Genomic DNA, 17,836 nt, shown 5'->3' on the forward strand with positions numbered 1-17,836 from the left:
GCGCTACACGTTTGATCCAAGGCAGCCAGCTTTCAGGGAGAAGGCTTACAGCTTTTCATCTCATCCCCTGCATGCATCAGCCTTACTAGAGATTTGAACAATGCAAGGAATTCGCGAGAGGAATTCGCATGCTCTCGCGAATTCCTTGCATTGTTCAAATCTCTAGTAAGGCTGATGCATGCAGGGGATGAGATGAAAAGCTGTAAGCCTTCTCCCTGAAAGCTGGCTGCCTTGGATCAAACGTGTAGCGGATGCTACACGCCAAGGTATTGGTCCAGTGTGGGTAGATTGGTAAAGCACTGCGTACCTTGTCCTAAGGTTCGTAGGTTCGAGTCTCCTTCAGCCAGAGATCAGTGTTTGTGTATATTTCGCATGCTCTCGCGAATTCCTTGCATTGTTCAAATCTCTAGTAAGGCTGATGCATGCAGGGGATGAGATGAAAAGCTATAAGCCTTCTCCCTGAAAGCTGGCTGCCTTGGATCAAACGTGTAGCGCATGCTACACGCCAAGGTATTGGTCCAGTGTGGGTAGATTGGTAAAGCACTGCGTACCTTGTCCTAAGGTTCGTAGGTTCGAGTCTCCTTCAGCCAGAGATTAGTGTTTGTGTATATTTCGCATGCTCTCGCGAATTCCTTGCATATATATATATATATATATATATATATATATATATATATATATATATATATATATATATATAATATGTATATATTCAACAAACCAGCCGTATCCCACCGAGGCAGGGTGGCCCAAAAAGAAAAACGAAAGTTTCTCTTTTTAAATTTAGTAATTTATACAAGAGAAGGGGTTACTAGCCCCTTGCTCCCGGCATTTTAGTCGCCTCTTAAAACACGCATGGCTTACGGCGGAAGAATTGTTCCACTTCCCCATGGAGATAAGAGGAAATAAACAAGAACTAGAAAGAAAATAGCAGAAAACCCAGAGGGGTGTGTATATATATGCTTGTATATGTATGTGTAGTGTGACCTAAGTGTAAGTAGAAGTAGCAAGACGTACCTATAATCTTGCATATTTATGAGACAGACCAAAGACACCAGCAATCCTACCATCATGTAAAACAATTACAGGCTCTCGTTTTACACTCACTTGGCAGGACGGTAGTACCTCCCTGGGTGGGTGCTGTCTACCAACCTACTATACATATCAATCTTAACAATGCAGAACAAGCCACATAGAGATGGAAATCTTTAGCTCTAAATCTTCTGTACTCTCGTGCGATGTTGCAAGACAGCAACAGATAGAAGGGTAAATTCTCTGAGGCAAGGCAGAAGGTATCAATGGCAGACCATAACACGGAGTGAGGGGCACCACCGACCCCAATACCTACCTCCCGTCCCCTGACACCCTTCAGGAGTAAGGGGCGGTGAGGGTACCACAGAGGTGTACAGAAAACAAGTTATTTATTTATTTATTTATTTATTTATTTAAAATTTGAGCACACATACAGAGGTACAAAAAATACAGATAAGAGCAGCATGCCAAAGCCACTTATACTATGCATAGCATTACGGGCTGGCTTAAAATTAACTTAAGATTAACTAAGCAATGATGAAATCAGTGATAAAACATTAATGTAAACAGATTACTATAAAGCACAAGTGGGTATTACAAAGACAGGTCATATGGTTGTATGCATTGTTGTACATTCAGTAGAATGGAGTATTCTGTTAGGTAGTGTATTTAAAAAATAATAAAGTTAGATTGGGTTTTAGGTTTAACATTTATGTGATATAATTGTGAGAAACATTTAAGATATACAATTTATAAGGTTCAGTTATTCAGTATTTATTTGGTTTTGGGTGAGTAAGTGATCTTTGAGAAGAGACTTGAATTTATAAACAGGTAGTGTTTCTTTTATATTTACAGGTAATGAATTCCAGATTTTAGGGCCTTTTATGTGCATTGAGTTTTTGCATAGTGTGAGATGGACACGAGGAACATCAAAGAGTGATCTGTGCCTTGTGTTATGGTCATGTGTTCTGTTGAGGTTGGCAAGGAGATGTTTGAGGGGAGGGTTAATATCAGAGTTAAGTGTTCTATGTATGTAATAGGTGCAGTAATAAGTATGGATGTTTTGTATGGTGAGTAGGTTTAGTGTATTGAATATTGGTGGAGTGTGCTGCCTATAGTGAGAATTTGTTATCATTCTAACTGCAGCCTTTTGTTGGGTAATTAGTGGTCTGAGATGGTTACTTGTTGTTGAGCCCCATGCACAAATTCCATAGATGAGATAGGGGTAAATAAGAGAGTGATATAGGGCCAGGAGGGCTGACTGTGGAACATAGTACCGTATCTTCGATAGTATGCCTACAGTCTTGGAAATTTTCTTAGAAATTTGTTGTATATGTGTATGAAATTTGAGTCTATTATCAAGGTGGATTCCTAAGAATTTTCCCTCTGTTAGCTTTGTGATAGGTGATCCGTTTATCATTATGTTTAGAGGGACATCTGTAGCTCTGTTACCAAACTGAATGAAGTAGGTTTTGTCAATGTTTAGTGTAAGTTTGTTAGTCCTCATCCAGGTAGATATTTTCTGTAATTCGGTATTTACAGTATTGGCTAGCGTGACTGGGCTCGGGTGGGAGAAGACGTATGTAGTGTCATCTGCAAATAGTGTGGGTTTGAGTAATTGCGAAGCATTTGGTAGGTCATTTATGTATAGGAGAAAGAGAAGAGGGCCAAGGACACTTCCCTGTGGGACACCAACTGTAATTGGTTGTGCAGAAGAGTTTGCTCCATTTGCATACACATATTGGCTTCTGTTGCTGAGGTATGACTTGAGGTAGTTGAGGGAGTGCCCTCTTATACCATAGTGTGACAATTTTACGTGGAGCAAGTCATGGTTAACTGTATCAAAAGCTTTACGTAAGTCAATGAAGATCCCCAGTGGGACTTCTTTTTTCTCTATTGCAGTGTATATATGTTCTAGCATGTGTATAATAGCATCATTAGTATTTTTATTTGGCCTGAATCCAAATTGGCAGGGGTTGAGTATGTTTTGGGAGATAAGGTAGGAGTAGATTCGTTTATGAATTAATTTTTCGAAGATTTTTGAGAGAGGGTGTAAGTTGGATATTGGCCTATAGTTATTCAACTCTGTTTGGTCTCCTCCTTTGTGGATCGGGGTGACCCTTGCTATTTTGAGTACTGTAGGGAAGGTGGAGGATTCAATGGATTTGTTAAAGAGTGTTGCAATGATTGGTGATAGCACTTGTGACACTTTTTTGTATATAAAGGGTGGTAAGGTATCTAAATCTCCTGCCTTGTTTTTTAGTGTGTTGATAATAAGGGAGACTTCGTATGGGTTAGTCGGAGCTAGGAACAGTGTGTTCGGGTAGTTGCCGGTGAGGTAGTCATTTGGTGGGGTATCTGAGCTTGGGATTTTATTGGCAAGGTTTTGTCCTATAGTGGAGAAGAAGCCATTGAGTCTATTTGCTGTTTCTGTTGGTGGGAGTTGGGGTTCATCTGATTTTGCTAATTTTATTTCGCTATTTCGTGATAACTTTTTTGTTCCTAGAATTTCTGATAGGGTTTTCCAGGTCTTTTTTATATCACCTCGTAAGTTGGATAATCTGTTCTCATAATACAATTTTTTTGCCCTTATCAGGCTGGTTAGGATTGACGAGTAACGTTTTGTTTGGTCTCTGGTTATGTGACCCATTCTGTACTGTTTTTCATATTGGTGTTTTGTATTTATGGATTTGAGAATGCTGGGTGTTAGCCAGGGACTGTTCAGTCTCTTAGCTGTCATCTGTTTAGTTTTTTTAGGGCAGTGCTTGTTATAGAGGTATTGGGTCTTTTTTAGAAAATTATTAATACATTCGTCAATATCTGTATAGATTTCTAGCTCAGTGTGCCAGTCAATGTTTGCTACTGCTGTTGTGAAGTTATTAATGGCTGCCTCAAAAGCACATCTAATCAATATCAACTGACTTATTGCAATATGGAACAATATTACCTATGTGGTTAATACATCCCCCAAACTCAAGCTTTATGTAGCACTGCATTATTATAGTTGTCAACCTGTACCATCACACAGAGTGTTCCAGAAAGTGCCAGTAGAGAAGGTTGTCTACAAAGATCTCTACATATATACCTACTACCAACATATTTAACTATCCTGCTCCATAACAACTGCACTGTTTCTTAACCCCAGAGGCGATAAGTCACTCTACCCAACTTCCCCAGGCTAACCTCAATGGGAATAAGTAACTTCTTCTGACTTTTTTGAGTTGTTCTAGGTAATTTACACATATATTACTATGTATGATAATTTGTGCAACTGCATATATGTGTACCTACACCTAAATAACTTATGTTAAGAAACTCACATATACGTTATTACGTTAAGGTGTAGTCACAAATTTGTGTAACTATACTCGTATATAGGGCCTAAGCAGACTTACTAATACTATGGAATTTCCCATATACGGTACTAAGGTGAACGCGATCTCTGACATGTGAAACGTGTGGAACAGTCTATCATAGTCTACCCTCAAAATGAAACCAGAGTAACCGAGAGCTAACACGGGCATGGTCTTTCTTGCAAACTTCCTGGTATTCCTTATGTAATGCGACCCCGACGGACGGACTTCCCAACGGACAAAATGTGCAGGAAAGGTGCGGAGAACACTTATCTAATGTTACCAAATCCTCACAATGCCCCATTACATAATAAGCAATCCAGGGATTTTGTATGGCATCCATGCTAAAGATTGCGCACAAATGACTACTAAATAGATGTCGAGTTTGTACATTCCATCACTTGAATTATATAATGCATTCAAATCATGTTTGATGAGTGAGGATTCAATTATGTTCCTTTCCATAACAGAACTTTTGGGTACAATGACTTGAGGTGCTGCCCATTCATGCAGATGACTGCAAGTACTAACGTGGTTAAAGATTGCATTTGACTCCTGAGCCATCCTTACTGAGTAATGATATTAGGCTAATCTGGTTTCAAGTGGTTAACCTGTCTGCCCGACCTATGGAAGAAAGCATAGTGTGCATGAGACCTTGTAAACACCGACAACAATGTTGGATGGTTCATTCATCAACTTCTGCTTCACTCTCCCAATGCTCTTGAAGACAATATTTATAGTGAGCTTTTAATTTTCCCTCCTATCTATTGCTGTCTTGCAACATTGCATAGCTCCTGATGCACGAAATTGCAAAAGATCTGGAGGTAATGACTTCCATCCGTAAGTGGCTTTTTCTGTATGTGCACACACACACACACACACACACAAGACAAGGTGGACAAAGACGGGATGTTCCAGAGAAGGGACACAGACACAAGAGGTCACAATTGGAAGTTGAAGACCCAGATGAATCAAAGGGATGTTAGGAAGTATTTCTTCAGTCATAGAGTAGTCAGGCCGTGGAATAGCCTAGAAAGTGACGTAGTGGAGGCGGGAACCATACATAGTTTTAAGGCGAGGTATGATAGAGCTCATGGGGCAGGGAGAGAGAGGACCTAGTAGCAATCAGCGAAGAGGCGGGGCCAGGAGCTGTGACTCGACCCCTGCAACCACAAATAGGTGAGTACAAATAGGTGAGTACAGTAATTGTGGTTGCAGGGGTCGCGACTCATCTCCTGGCCCCACCTCTTCACTGATCGCTACTAGGTCCTCTCTCTGCTTCCTGAGCTCTGTCATACCTCGTCTTAAAGCTATGGATGGCTCCTGCCTCCACTACATCACTTGCTAGGCTATTCCACTTCCTGACGACTCTATGACTGAAGAAATACTTCCTAACATCCCTCTGACTCGTCTGAGTCTTCAGCTTCCAATTGTGACCTCTTGTTTCTGTGTCCCCTCTTTAGAACAACCTGTCTCTGTCCACCTTATCTATTCCACACAGTATTTTGTATGTCGTTATCATGTCTCCCCTGACCCTCCTGTCCTCCAATGTCGTCAGTCCGATTTCCCTCAACCTTTCTTTGTAGGACACACCCCTGAGCTCCGGAACTAGCCTTGTTGCAAACCTTTGCACTTTCTCTAATTTCTTGACGTGCTTGACCAGGTGTGGGTTCCGAACTGGTGCTGCATACTCCAGTATGGGCCTGATGTACACAGTGTACAGTGTCTTGAACGATTCCTTACTAAGTTATCGGAATGCTATTCTCGGGTTTGCCAGGCGCCCATATGCTGCAGCAGTTATCTGGTTGATGTGTGCCTGCGGAGACATGCTCGGTGTTATGGTCACCCCAAGATCTTTCTCCTTGAGCGAGGTTTGCAGTCTTCGGCCACCTAGCCTATACTCTGTCTGCAGTCTTCTTTGCCCTTCTCCGAACTTCATGAAATTGCATTTGGCAGGGTTGAATTCAAGAAGCCAGTTGCTGGACCATGTGTCCAGCCTGTCTAGGTCTCTTTGAAGTCCTGCCTGATCCTCATCTGATTTAATTCTCCTCATTAACTTCACATCATCTGCAAACAGGGACACCTCTGAGTCTATCCCTTCCATCATGTCATTCACATATACCAAAAATAGCACTGGTCCTAGGACCGACCCCTGTTGGACCCCGCTCGTCACAGGTGCCCACTGTGATACCTCATCCCATACCATGACTCGTTGTTGCCTCCCTGTCAGGTATTCTCTTATCCATTGCAGTGCCCTTCCTGTTATACGCGCCTGTTCCTCTAGTTTCTGCACTAGTCTCTTGTGAGGAACTGTGTCGAAGGCCTTCTTGCAGTCCAAGAAAATGCAATCAACCCACCCCTCTCTCTCGTGTCTTCTGTAACTTTGTCATAAAACTACAGGTTTGTGACACAGGATTTGCCTTCCATGAATCCGTGCTGGTTGTCGTTTATAATCTTGTTCCGTTCCAGGTGCTCCACCACTCTCCTCCTGATAATCTTCTCTATGACTTTACATACTATACACGTCAGTGACACTGGTCTGTAATTTAGTGCCTGTGTGTGTGTGTGGTGTTGAATAGGTAAAACTTGCGATTTTGGCTTAAATATCAACACACTTCTTTCTGAACAAAGCAAGCAAAAATTTGCGCATGCAATAATTTCGCAAAAATCATTCTGAACCTAACGAAAAAAAATATATTTCATTGTGTTTGTTTATTAAATTATTGTAAACTTATCTAAAATATATTTAGTTGAATTAGGCTATATTAAATTGTGCTTGTTATAATAAGGTTAGGTAAGTTTTCTAAGGGTCTTTTGGTACAAAATTATTAATTTTTAAATTAACAGATATGAAAAATATATATCTTTAAACGTATAAGAGAAAATTTTAGGACTTAATTTTAAATGAGTTCTTGCTAAGTGACCAATCTTACCTATTCGGTACGACATATATATAATGTACACATACACACATCGACAGGTGGAAGTCATGCCAACAGGTTAGGCAAGCGTAGAATTCCTGTATCTCAGCTTGGCACTCATACAACCGAGTGTCCAGCTGAGAAATAACCCAGATTCCAGCAATCCTCGTAATCCTGCTAACTGCCCTGATAATGCAGTTAGTAGGATTATCACCGACCTTCTTCAAGGTCACCTTCAGGGTATACCTGAGGTATCAACGTTATCACTAACCTGCTTCAAGGTCACCTTCAGGGATACCTGAGGTATCAATCTGCTTCAAGGTCTCATTCAGGAATACCTGAGATATCAACGTTATTAATGACTTGCTTCAAGATCACTTTCAGGGATACCTGAGGTATCAACGTTATTACTGTCCTAATGAACCATTAGGCCTGGAGGAAGGGCTGGAAGGGGGCTGGATAGAAAGCTGGATGGAAGGTTGGAAGAGGGCTAATTAGCAGGTTGGATGGAGGGCTGGATGAGGGGCTAAACGGATGTATGGTTAGATTTGTTTGATGAATGGCTGGACGACCGGATGGAAGGTTGACTGAAGAGTTGGATGAGGGTCGAGTGGAGGGCTTGAGGGAGGGCTGGGTTGAAGGCTGGGTGGAGGACTGGGCGAAGGACTGAGTGGAGGACTGAGTGGAAGGCTGGGCGAAGGACTGGGTGGATGATTTGTCAGTTAGGTTTGAATGAATGGTAGCGTAGTTGATGTGCTATGGTTGGGTGGATGGTAGCGTAGTTGATGTACTATGGTTGGGTGGATGGTAGTGTAGTTGATGTACTATGGTTGGGTGGATGGTAACGTAGATGATGTACTATGGGTGGATGGTAGCGTAGTTGATGTACTATGGTTGGGTGGATGGTAGCGTAGTTGATGTACTATGGGTGGATGGTAGCGTAGTTGATGTACTATGGGTGGATGGTAGCGTAGTTGATGTACTATGGGTGGATGGTAGCGTAGTTGATGTACTATGGCTGGGTGGATGGTAGTGTGGTTGATGTACTATGGTTGGGTAGATGGTAGTGTAGTTGATGTACAATGGTTGGGTGGATGGTAGCGTGGTTGATGTACTATGGGTGGATGGTAGCGTAGTTGATGTACTATGGCTGGGTGGATGGTAGTGTGGTTGATGTACTATGGTTGGGTAGATGGTAGTGTAGTTGATGTACAATGGTTGGGTGGATGGTAGCGTGGTTGATGTACTATGGGTGGATGGTAGCGTAGTTGATGTACTATGGCTGGGTGGATGGTAGTGTGGTTGATGTACTATGGTTGGGTGGATGGTAGTGTGGTTGATGTACTATGGTTGGGTGGATGGTAGTGTAGTTGATGTACAATGGTTGGGTGGATGGTAGCGTAGTTGATGTACTATGGGTGGATGGTAGCGTAGTTGATGTACTATGGCTGGGTGGATGGTAGCGTGGTTGATGTACTATGGCTGGGTTGATGGCTTGGTACTACAGTTGAGTGGGTAGTATGGTAGTTGATGTACTAAGATTGGGGGAAGAGTGCCGCAGTTTTAAGTATGAATAACTATGACTCACGAAATCGTAAAATAACACGAAATGTAAAAAGTAAAAAACGTACTCAATAATGTATTCAATTCCAGCCCAGAAAGTAGCAGCAGCAGGTGTAATAACCATAACAAACTTGGTAGTTCCATGTGTTCACTGACCTCTTTGGTGGAAGGCAGAGACGAGCTCGTCGAAGTCAGCCATGGTGCCGAAGATGGGGTTGATGTCTGTGAAGTCAGAGATATCATAGCCGAAGTCCTTCATGGGCGAGGTGTACACTGGACTGATCCAGACGGCGCCCACACCCAGCTCGGCCAGGTAGTCCGCCTTAGACATGATGCCTGAGGAGGAGCGAGGAGACTCAGAGAATAATGAAATGAAGGGGCAATATAGAGAATGTAAGGAATAAATGAAATTGAAGATAAGGTAGAGGAGAGAGAGAGAGAGAGAGAGTGTTGGGAGGGTGTTGGCACCTGGAGAAGAAGTTGATATCCTTGGGGTGAAATTTGACTCCAAACTAACCATGAAGAACCATGTTGTAAATCTTGCAAACAAGGCAGTCAGGAAGCTTGCAGCACTTCGCCGTATCTCGCATCTGCTTGACAGTAGGGGTTGCAAGATTCTGTACGAGGCACAAGTACGCTCACACCTTGAGTATGCTCCACTTTCTTGGTTTGCCTGCCCCCCCCCCTCTCATCTACGACTGCTTGACAGAGTAGAGAACAGAGCAAGACGTCTCATCTCTCGCCTGGACTCATCCTGGATAGATCAGTCATTTCAGCAGAGCCTTCAACATAGGAGGGATGTGGGTGGCCTTACTGTTATGTACAAGGCCAATACCGTCAAAGTACCACACTTGGATTCACTTCGAGGACAGCGTGAAATAAGCTTTTATGTCACAAGACGGGCAGAAAGCAGCAACTTCACTCTGGCTGTACCCTTCTCCAGAACATCACTCCATCTGAGATCATATATACCCAGGATGACTCGAGTATGGAATACATTCGTACAGCATAATGATGTCAACGAGATAGTCAGTTGATCACATGAAAATGCTGGCCCACAGATGGCTCCAACTTCATCCTGTTCCCTACTTGTATGTATCATAACAATAAAAATGCTTTCAAATGAGCTGATGTAGGTAACAGCTCTTAGCTTGCCAATAAAGTTAGAAATTCTTAACCTGTAAATAGCTTGTCAATAAAACTAGGGATCCTTAACCTTGTCAAACCCTGTGTAAAAAAGAAAAAAGAGAGAGGATGACGTTACTGTTACATCCGCATCAGCTATAATATGGATTAGAGTGGGTGCACAGTAGTGTACTGCCTGAGACTCAAGTTATTAGCACCCACACCTCTCAGCTTCCCACTCAGCATACATCAGCTCACAGTAAACAAGCTCAGCGATGGACACCACAAACCAACATCGTGTTTCCTTGTCCCGTCAACTGAAAGTGTATATATCTTTAATTTCTGTCATCGACCGGTAATAAGTAAATAAATCAAATACATAATTAAATAAAATATATAAATAAGTATATGAATAAATTAATAAATTATTAATACTGAGGATGCCATCTCTTAAGATGACTGGTGCCTCAGTTTTGGAGAAGGGATGACTAGGCACTCAAGGTCACGTGATTATTAGGTATACAGAAGGAATACCTATATGTGATTGATTTTTTCCTTTCTCCGCATTATCGGTTATAATTTGAGAATTACTGTTCCTCCTCCAAATTCCTGTTTCTTCTCCTCCTTTTTCTCTATCTCTTATAATTTCTCTTGTCTCTCTGCTCTGAGATAATGGAAAGATATTAATTTAAACTGAATTTCTTCTCTGTATGGGATAGGTTATCCTGAGAGATGGTAATTCCCAAGTGATAGTAACTCCAGCTCTGCAGGAACGAAATCTTTGACGCTGCCGTAGCTGATGAACTCAGGAATATCTAACATCTTCATCACCCCACTGATGTCTCTAATCTCAGGCTGGCACATTTCAACACTTGTATGAGCATCCTGCATGATGCAATGTTACAGGAAAATACAGTTACCCTTTGTTGTCACTGTGTAACTATCATATAGAACAGGGAAGCAACACACTCGTGTATCAAATTTTGTTTAAAACCTCTAACGCTTATTTAGGTAAGCATATTAGTGTGTACGGTATATGTGTTTGTGTCAGTGCACTCACGAGTGTCTACGCCAGTGCATTCACGAGTGTGTACTCGTCTATATGTACTCACCTATATGTGGTTGCAGGAGACAAATCTCAGCTCCTGGTCCTGCCTCTTTGTTGGCCGCTACTGGGTTCATTCTCCCCTCGAGTCGAAGATCTAATCGTACCTCTTCTTAAAAGTCATGTATGGAATTTGCCTCTACCATTCCTCTGTTCAAGTTATTCCACTTCCTAACCACTCTAAGGCGAAAGAAATACTTTCTAACAGTCCTGTGACTCATCTGGATTTCCAAATACCGGATGTGCCCTTGTGTTCCTGTTTCCCGCCTCACGAACACTGTCCATTCCTTTAAGAATTATATGTTACCATGTTACCCATAGTCCTTCTTACTTTTAATGTCATCAGATTCAACTCCACCAATCTCTACTCATAAAACAGACTCCCTCAACTGTTTTTTTTAAATATACTTGACCAGGTCTTCCACACTGGTGCTGCATACTTTAATATGGGCGTTTCATATGCCGTGCGCTGTCTCGTGAACGACTCCTTGCTTAGGTGTGTGTATGTACTCACCTAATTGTGGTTGCAGGGGTCGATTCATAGCTCCTGGCCCCGTCTCTTCACTGGTCGTTACTAGGTCCACTCTCTCCCTGCTTCATGAGCTTTATCATACCTCTTCTTAAAGCTATGTATGGATACTGCCTCCACTACATCCAGATTGCTCCACTTCCTGACAACTCTATGGCTGAAGAAATACGTCCTAATATCCCTGTGGCTCGTCTGAGTTCTCAACTTTCAGTTGTGACCCCTATCCACCCTGTCAATTCCTCTCAGTATTTTATGTTACCATGTCCCCCTTATCCATCCTGTCTTCCAGTGTTGTCAGGTTGAATTCCATCAACCTCTCCTCGTAGGACAAACCCCTCAGTTCCGGGACTAGTCTTGTTGAAAACCTTTGCACTTTCTCTAATTTCTTGACGTGTTTGACCATGTGTGGGTTCCAAACTGGTGCTGCATACATCAATATGAGCCTGTCCTTACTTACCAGACGCCCGTATGCTGCAGCAGTTAACCAAATAACTGCTGCTGCTGCTGCTGCGTGTGTGTGTGTGTGTGTGTACTTGCCTACTTGTACTCGCCTCCTCTTTGTGGTTGCAGGGTTCGAATCGCAGCTCCTGGCCCCTCCTCTTCACTGGTCGCTACTAGGTCTACCTCTACTTAAAGCTATGTATGTATCCAGCCTCCAATGCATTACTCTCTAGATTCTTCCACTTCCTGACAACTCTAGTGGTGAAGAAATACTTCCTAACATACCTGCGACTCATCTGAGTTTTCAACTTCCAGTTGTGACCCTTTCTTGCTGTGTCACATCTCTGAAGCATTCTGTACCTGTTGACCATGTCAATTCCTCTCCGTATTTTATACGCCCCTCCTTTCCTCCAGTGTCGTCTGGTTGATTTCCATTAACCTCTTCTCGAAGGACATAACCCCTTAGCCCCGGGACTAGTCTTGTTGCAAACCTTTGATCTTTCTCTAATTTCTTGACGTGCTTGATCAGATGTGGGTTCCATACTGGTGTTCCATACTCCAATATGGGGCTGACATCCACAATGTACAGTGTCTAGCATGACTCGATACGCAGATTTATTTATTATCACACTGGCCGATTCCCACCAAGGCAGGGTGGCCCGAAAAAGAAAAACTTTCACCATCATTCACTCCATCACTGTCTTGCCTGAAGGGTGCTTTACACTACAGTTTTTAAACTGCAACATTAACACCCCTCCTTCAGAGTGCAGGCACTGTACTTCCCATCTCCAGGACTCAAGTCCGGCCTGCCGGTTTCCCTGAATCCCTTCATAAATGTTACTTTGCTCACACTCCAACAGCACGTCAAGTATTAAAAACCATTTGTCTCCATTCACTCCTATCAAACACGCTCACGCATGCCTGCTGGAAGTCCAAGCCCCTCGCACACAAAACCTCCTTTACCCCGAGGGGCTTGGACTTCCAGCAGGCATGTCGAAGCGATATTCTATTTGTGGTTGCAAGGGTCGAGTCGCAGCTCCTGCCCGACCTCTTCCCTGGTCGTGTGTGTGTTGGCTACCAGTTGTCAAAGGCCCTTGTAGATAGATACTTTGTAGTGTGTGTGTGTGTGTGTGTGTGTGTGTGTGTGTGTGTGTGTGTGTGTGTGTGTGTGTGTGTGTGTATGTGTGTGTGCGCGCGCGCGCGTGTGTGTGTGTACTCATTTGTGGGTGCAAACCTTTGCACTTTACGTGCTTGGCTAGGCGTGGGTTCCAGACTGGTGCCGCATACTCCAATATGGGCCTAACGTACACGGTGTACAGGGTCCTGAACGATTCCTTATTAAGATGTCGGAATGCTGTTCTGAGGTTTGCTAGGCGCCCATATGCTGCAGCAGTTATTTGGTTGATGTGGGCTTCAGATGTGCCTGGTGTTAAACTCACCCCAAGATCTTTTTCCTTGAGTGAGGTTTGTAGTCTCTGGCCCCCTAGACTGTATTCCGTCTGCGGTCTTCTTTGCCTTTCCCCAATCTTCATGACTTTGCACTTGGTGGGGTTGAACTCCAGGAGCCAATTACTGGACCAGGTCTGCAGCCTGTCCAGATCCTTTTGTAGTTCTGCCTGGTTTTCGATCGAATGAATTCTTCTCGTCAACTTCACGTCATCTGCAAACAGGGACACTTCAGAGTCTATTCCTTCCATCATGTTCACAAATACCAGAAACAGCACTGGTCCTAGGACTGACCCCTGTGGGACCCCGCTGGTCACAGGTGCCCACTCTGACACTTCGCCACGTACCATGACTCGCTGCTGTCTTCCTGACAAGTATTCCCTGATCCATTGTAGTGCCTTCCCTGTTATCCCTGCTTGGTCCTCCAGTTTTTGCACTAACCACTTGTGTGGAACTGTGTCAAACACCTTCTTGCAGTCCAATAAAATGCAATCCACCCACCCCTCTCTCTCTTGTCTTACTGTTGTCAACATGTCATAGAACTCCAGTAGGTTTGTGACACATGATTTCCCATCCCTGAAACCAATTGGTTGTTGTTGATGAGATCATTCCTTTCTAGGTGTTCCACCACTCTTCTGATAATCTTCTCCATGACTTTGCATACTATACAGTCAGTGACACTGGTCTTTAGTTTAGTGCTTCATGTCTGTCTCCTTTTTTGAAGATTGGGACTACATTTGCTGTCTTCCATGCCTCAGGCAATCTCCCTGTTTCGATAGATGTATTGAATATTGTTGTTAGGGGTACACATAGCACCTCTGCTCCCTCTCTCAGGACCCATGGAGACATGTTATCCGGCCTCAATGCCTTTGAGGTATCTAGCTCACTCACAAGCCTCTTCACTTCTTCCTCGGTTGTGTGTACTGTGTACAGCACTTGGTGATGTGTGTGTGTGTAAGGCGAGAATTTACTTTAACCATCATTATAGGTATTGAAGTACCCTTGACTTGTGATGTACAGGTGACAAGCAGCCTTAATGACCCTCGTGTAGTCGACAAATCCAATATACCAACCAATAATTCGGGTCAGCAAGTGTTTCTTTTACTCTTGAAAAATAATCAATAAAGCACGTAATTTTATCGGCACTTAGGTAATGTACAAAGTGTTTAGCTTTATTAAAGCTTTTAAACCCCTAACTATAATAACAATAATAATAATAATAATAATAATCAGAACTTCAGTAGTTTACAACACAAACCAACATATATTGTCAGGCTATACACCACAAACTCTATTTCCAAGGTTAGCACACTGTGTTGTATCTAAATTTGTTGAAAAAAAAGTTATTGACTTTGACTGCACCTTGGCACATTGGGACGCCTGGCCGGCAGCGCCATCTACAAACACCAGTTAGATGATACATTACCTCGCAGGTCGCCAGTGCCGCTTTTACTCTTATCGAAGAAAGAGCGAGGATAAACTTGATAAATGACTGCCTCCTGCCACCAGGGAACCTTCTTCTTCTTGACTGTTGGTTTAAGTGAAGAAGACAAGTCGTGGTGGGGCGCTAGAGTGCGCTTTTGAGGCGAAGTCATGTCTGTCAGATCCAACCGCAGACAGTATGGCGTCTTAGTCAGGCTTCTCTGTGTACTGCTTGGCAACTCTCCAGATACTGCTCGCCTAGCAACGCTATTCATGTCTTAAAGGAATTTTCATGCATTCCTGTTTGCTGCAATGCTCTATTGTTCTCATGTTCTTGTGCAAATTATGGTTTTCACCATAGTGCATTTCACCACAATCTATCGTCCTGATATCTTGGTGTTTAAAGCTGATAGTTGCTCGTGCAACGTTATTTGCGGGTTATTTGTGTATCGTTCCAGTCACGGTATTGTGCCTTTTTTGTTATTTATGTTAGGTCAGTATTGTGTTCGGTGGGTTCAGTGTGAGAATTATTTCAGGGTTCATGGAACATCAATACTGAGTTTATACCAAAGTTCACGAAGTCAACAACGATTCATATCAGAGTTCACTAGGTCAACAAGAGTTCAGATCATGGTTCACGAGGTAGTCAACAATGTGTTTATTTCAGAGTTGGCAATATAGTCAGCTTGTGTGTGTGTGTGTGTGTGTGTGTGTGTGTGTATGTGTGTGTGTGTGTGTGTGTGTGTGTGTGTGTGTGTGTGTGTGTGTATGTACTCACCTATTTGTACTCACCTATTTGTGGTTGCAGGGGTCGAGTCACAGCTCCTGGCCCCGCCTCTTCGCTGATTGCTACTAGGTCCTCTCTCTCCCTGCCCCATGAGCTCTATCATACCTCGCCTTAAAACTATGTATGGTTCCTGCCTCCACCACATCACTTTCTAGGCTATTCCACGGCCTGACTACTCTATGACTGAAGAAATACTTCCTAACATCCCTTTGATTCATCTGAGTCTTCAACTTCCAATTGTGACCTCTTGTGTCTGTGTCCCATCTCTGGAACATCCCGTCTTTGTCCACCTCGTCTATTCCGCGCAGTATTTTATATGTCGTTATCATGTCTCCCCTGACCCTCCTGGCCTCCAGTGTCGTCAGGCCGATTTCCCTCAACCTTTCTTCATAGGACAATCCCCGTAGCTCTGGGACTAGTCTTGTTGCAAACCTTTGCACTTTCTCTAATTTCTTGACGTGCTTGACTAGGTGTGGATTCCAAACTGGTGCTGCATACTCCAGTATGGGCCTGACGTAGATGGTGTACAGAGTCTTAAACGAATCCTTACTGAGGTATCGGAACGCTATCCGTAGGTTTGCCAGGCGCCCGTATGCTGCAGCAGTTATCTGATTGATGTGCGCCTCAGGAGATATGCTCGGTGTTATACTCACCCCCAGATCTTTTTCCTTTAGTGAGGTTTGCAGTCTTTGGCCATCTAAACTATATTGTGTCTGCGGTCTTCTTTGCCCTTCCCCAATCTTCATGACTTTGCATTTGGCAGGGTTAAATTCAAGGAGCCAGTTGCTGGACCAGGCTTGTAGCCTGTCCAGATCTCTTTGTAGTCCTGCCTGATCCTCGTCCGATTCGATTCTTCTCATTAACTTCACATCGTCTGCAAACAAGGACACTTCTGAGTCTATCCCTTCCGTTATGTCGTTCACGTATACCAAGAACAGCACAGGTCCTAGGACTGACCCCTGTGGAACCCCGCTTGTCACAGGCGCCCACTCTGACACCTCGTCGCGTACCATGACTCGTTGTTTCCTCCCTGTCAGGTATTCTCTGATCCATTGCAGGGCCTTTCCTGTTATGTGTGCCTGGTCCTCTAGCTTTTGCAGTAACCTCTTGTGAGGAACTGTGTCGAAAGCCTTCTTGCAGTCCAAAAATACGCAGTCGATCCACCCCTCTCTCTCTTGTCTTACTTCTGTCACCTTGTCATAAAACTCTAGTAGGTTTGTGACACAGGATTTTCCTTCCCTGAAACCATGCTGGTTGTCAATTATACACTTGTTTCTTTCCAGGTGCCCCACCACTCTCCTCCTGATGATCTTCTCCATGACCTTGCATACTATACTCGTTAGAGATACAGGTCTGTAGTTTAGTGCCTCATGTCTGTCTCCCTTTTTAAAAATTGGGACTACATTTGCCATTTTCCATACCTCAGGGAGTTGCCCAGTTTCAAATGATGTGTTGAAGATCTTTGTTAATGGCTCACACAATATCTCTGCTCCCTCTTTAAGGACCCATGGAGAGATGTTGTCTGGTCCCACCGCCTTTGAGGTGTCAAGTTCGCATAGCAGCTTCTTCACCTCCTCCTTGGTTATATGTACCTCATCCAGCACTTGCTGGTGTGCCCCCCTGTTCTGATTTCTTGGAGTCCTACTGGTTTCCACTGTAAATACCTCTTTAAATCTTGTGTTGAGCTCCTGACATACCTCTCGGTCGTTTCTTGTGAATTCCCCATCACCCTTCCTCAGTCTGATTACCTGGTCCTTGACTGTTGTTTTCCTCCTGATGTGGCTGTACAACAGCTTCGGGTCAGTCTTTACTTTTGATGCTATGTCATTTTCATATTGTCTCTGAGCCTCCCTTCTTATCTGTGCATATTCGTTTCTGGCTCTTCGGCTGATTTCTCTATTCTCCTGAGTTCTCTGTCTTCTGTACCTTTTCCATTCTCTAGTACACCTAGTTTTTGCCTCCCTACACCTTTGGGTGAACCAAGGACTCGTTCTGTTCTTCCCATTATTTCTGTTTCCCTTGGGAACAAACCTCTCCTCTGCCTCCTTGCATTTTGTTGCTACATAGTCCATCATTTCTTGTACTGGTTTTCCTGTCAGTTCCCTCTCCCAC

General features: G+C 43.5%; 1 protein-coding gene across 3 annotated transcripts in view; it reads right to left on the reverse strand.

Annotated features, from left to right (window-relative positions):
- The window catches only part of LOC128700223 (maltase 2), a gene marked incomplete at its 3' end in the record, with an annotated part of 226,798 nt that overhangs the window by 97,043 nt on the left and 111,919 nt on the right, over nt 1–17,836 (reverse strand). For 2 of the 3 annotated variants that reach the window (XM_070100802.1, XM_070100803.1), the window contains 1 exon segment: nt 9,026–9,205. In XM_070100802.1, coding sequence (XP_069956903.1) covers nt 9,026–9,205 — 180 coding nt within the window. 3 annotated transcript variants of the gene reach the window in all.

The sequence above is a fragment of the Cherax quadricarinatus genome, chromosome 74 (assembly GCF_038502225.1).
Source record: "Cherax quadricarinatus isolate ZL_2023a chromosome 74, ASM3850222v1, whole genome shotgun sequence".
Taxonomy (NCBI): Eukaryota; Metazoa; Arthropoda; class Malacostraca; order Decapoda; family Parastacidae; genus Cherax; species Cherax quadricarinatus.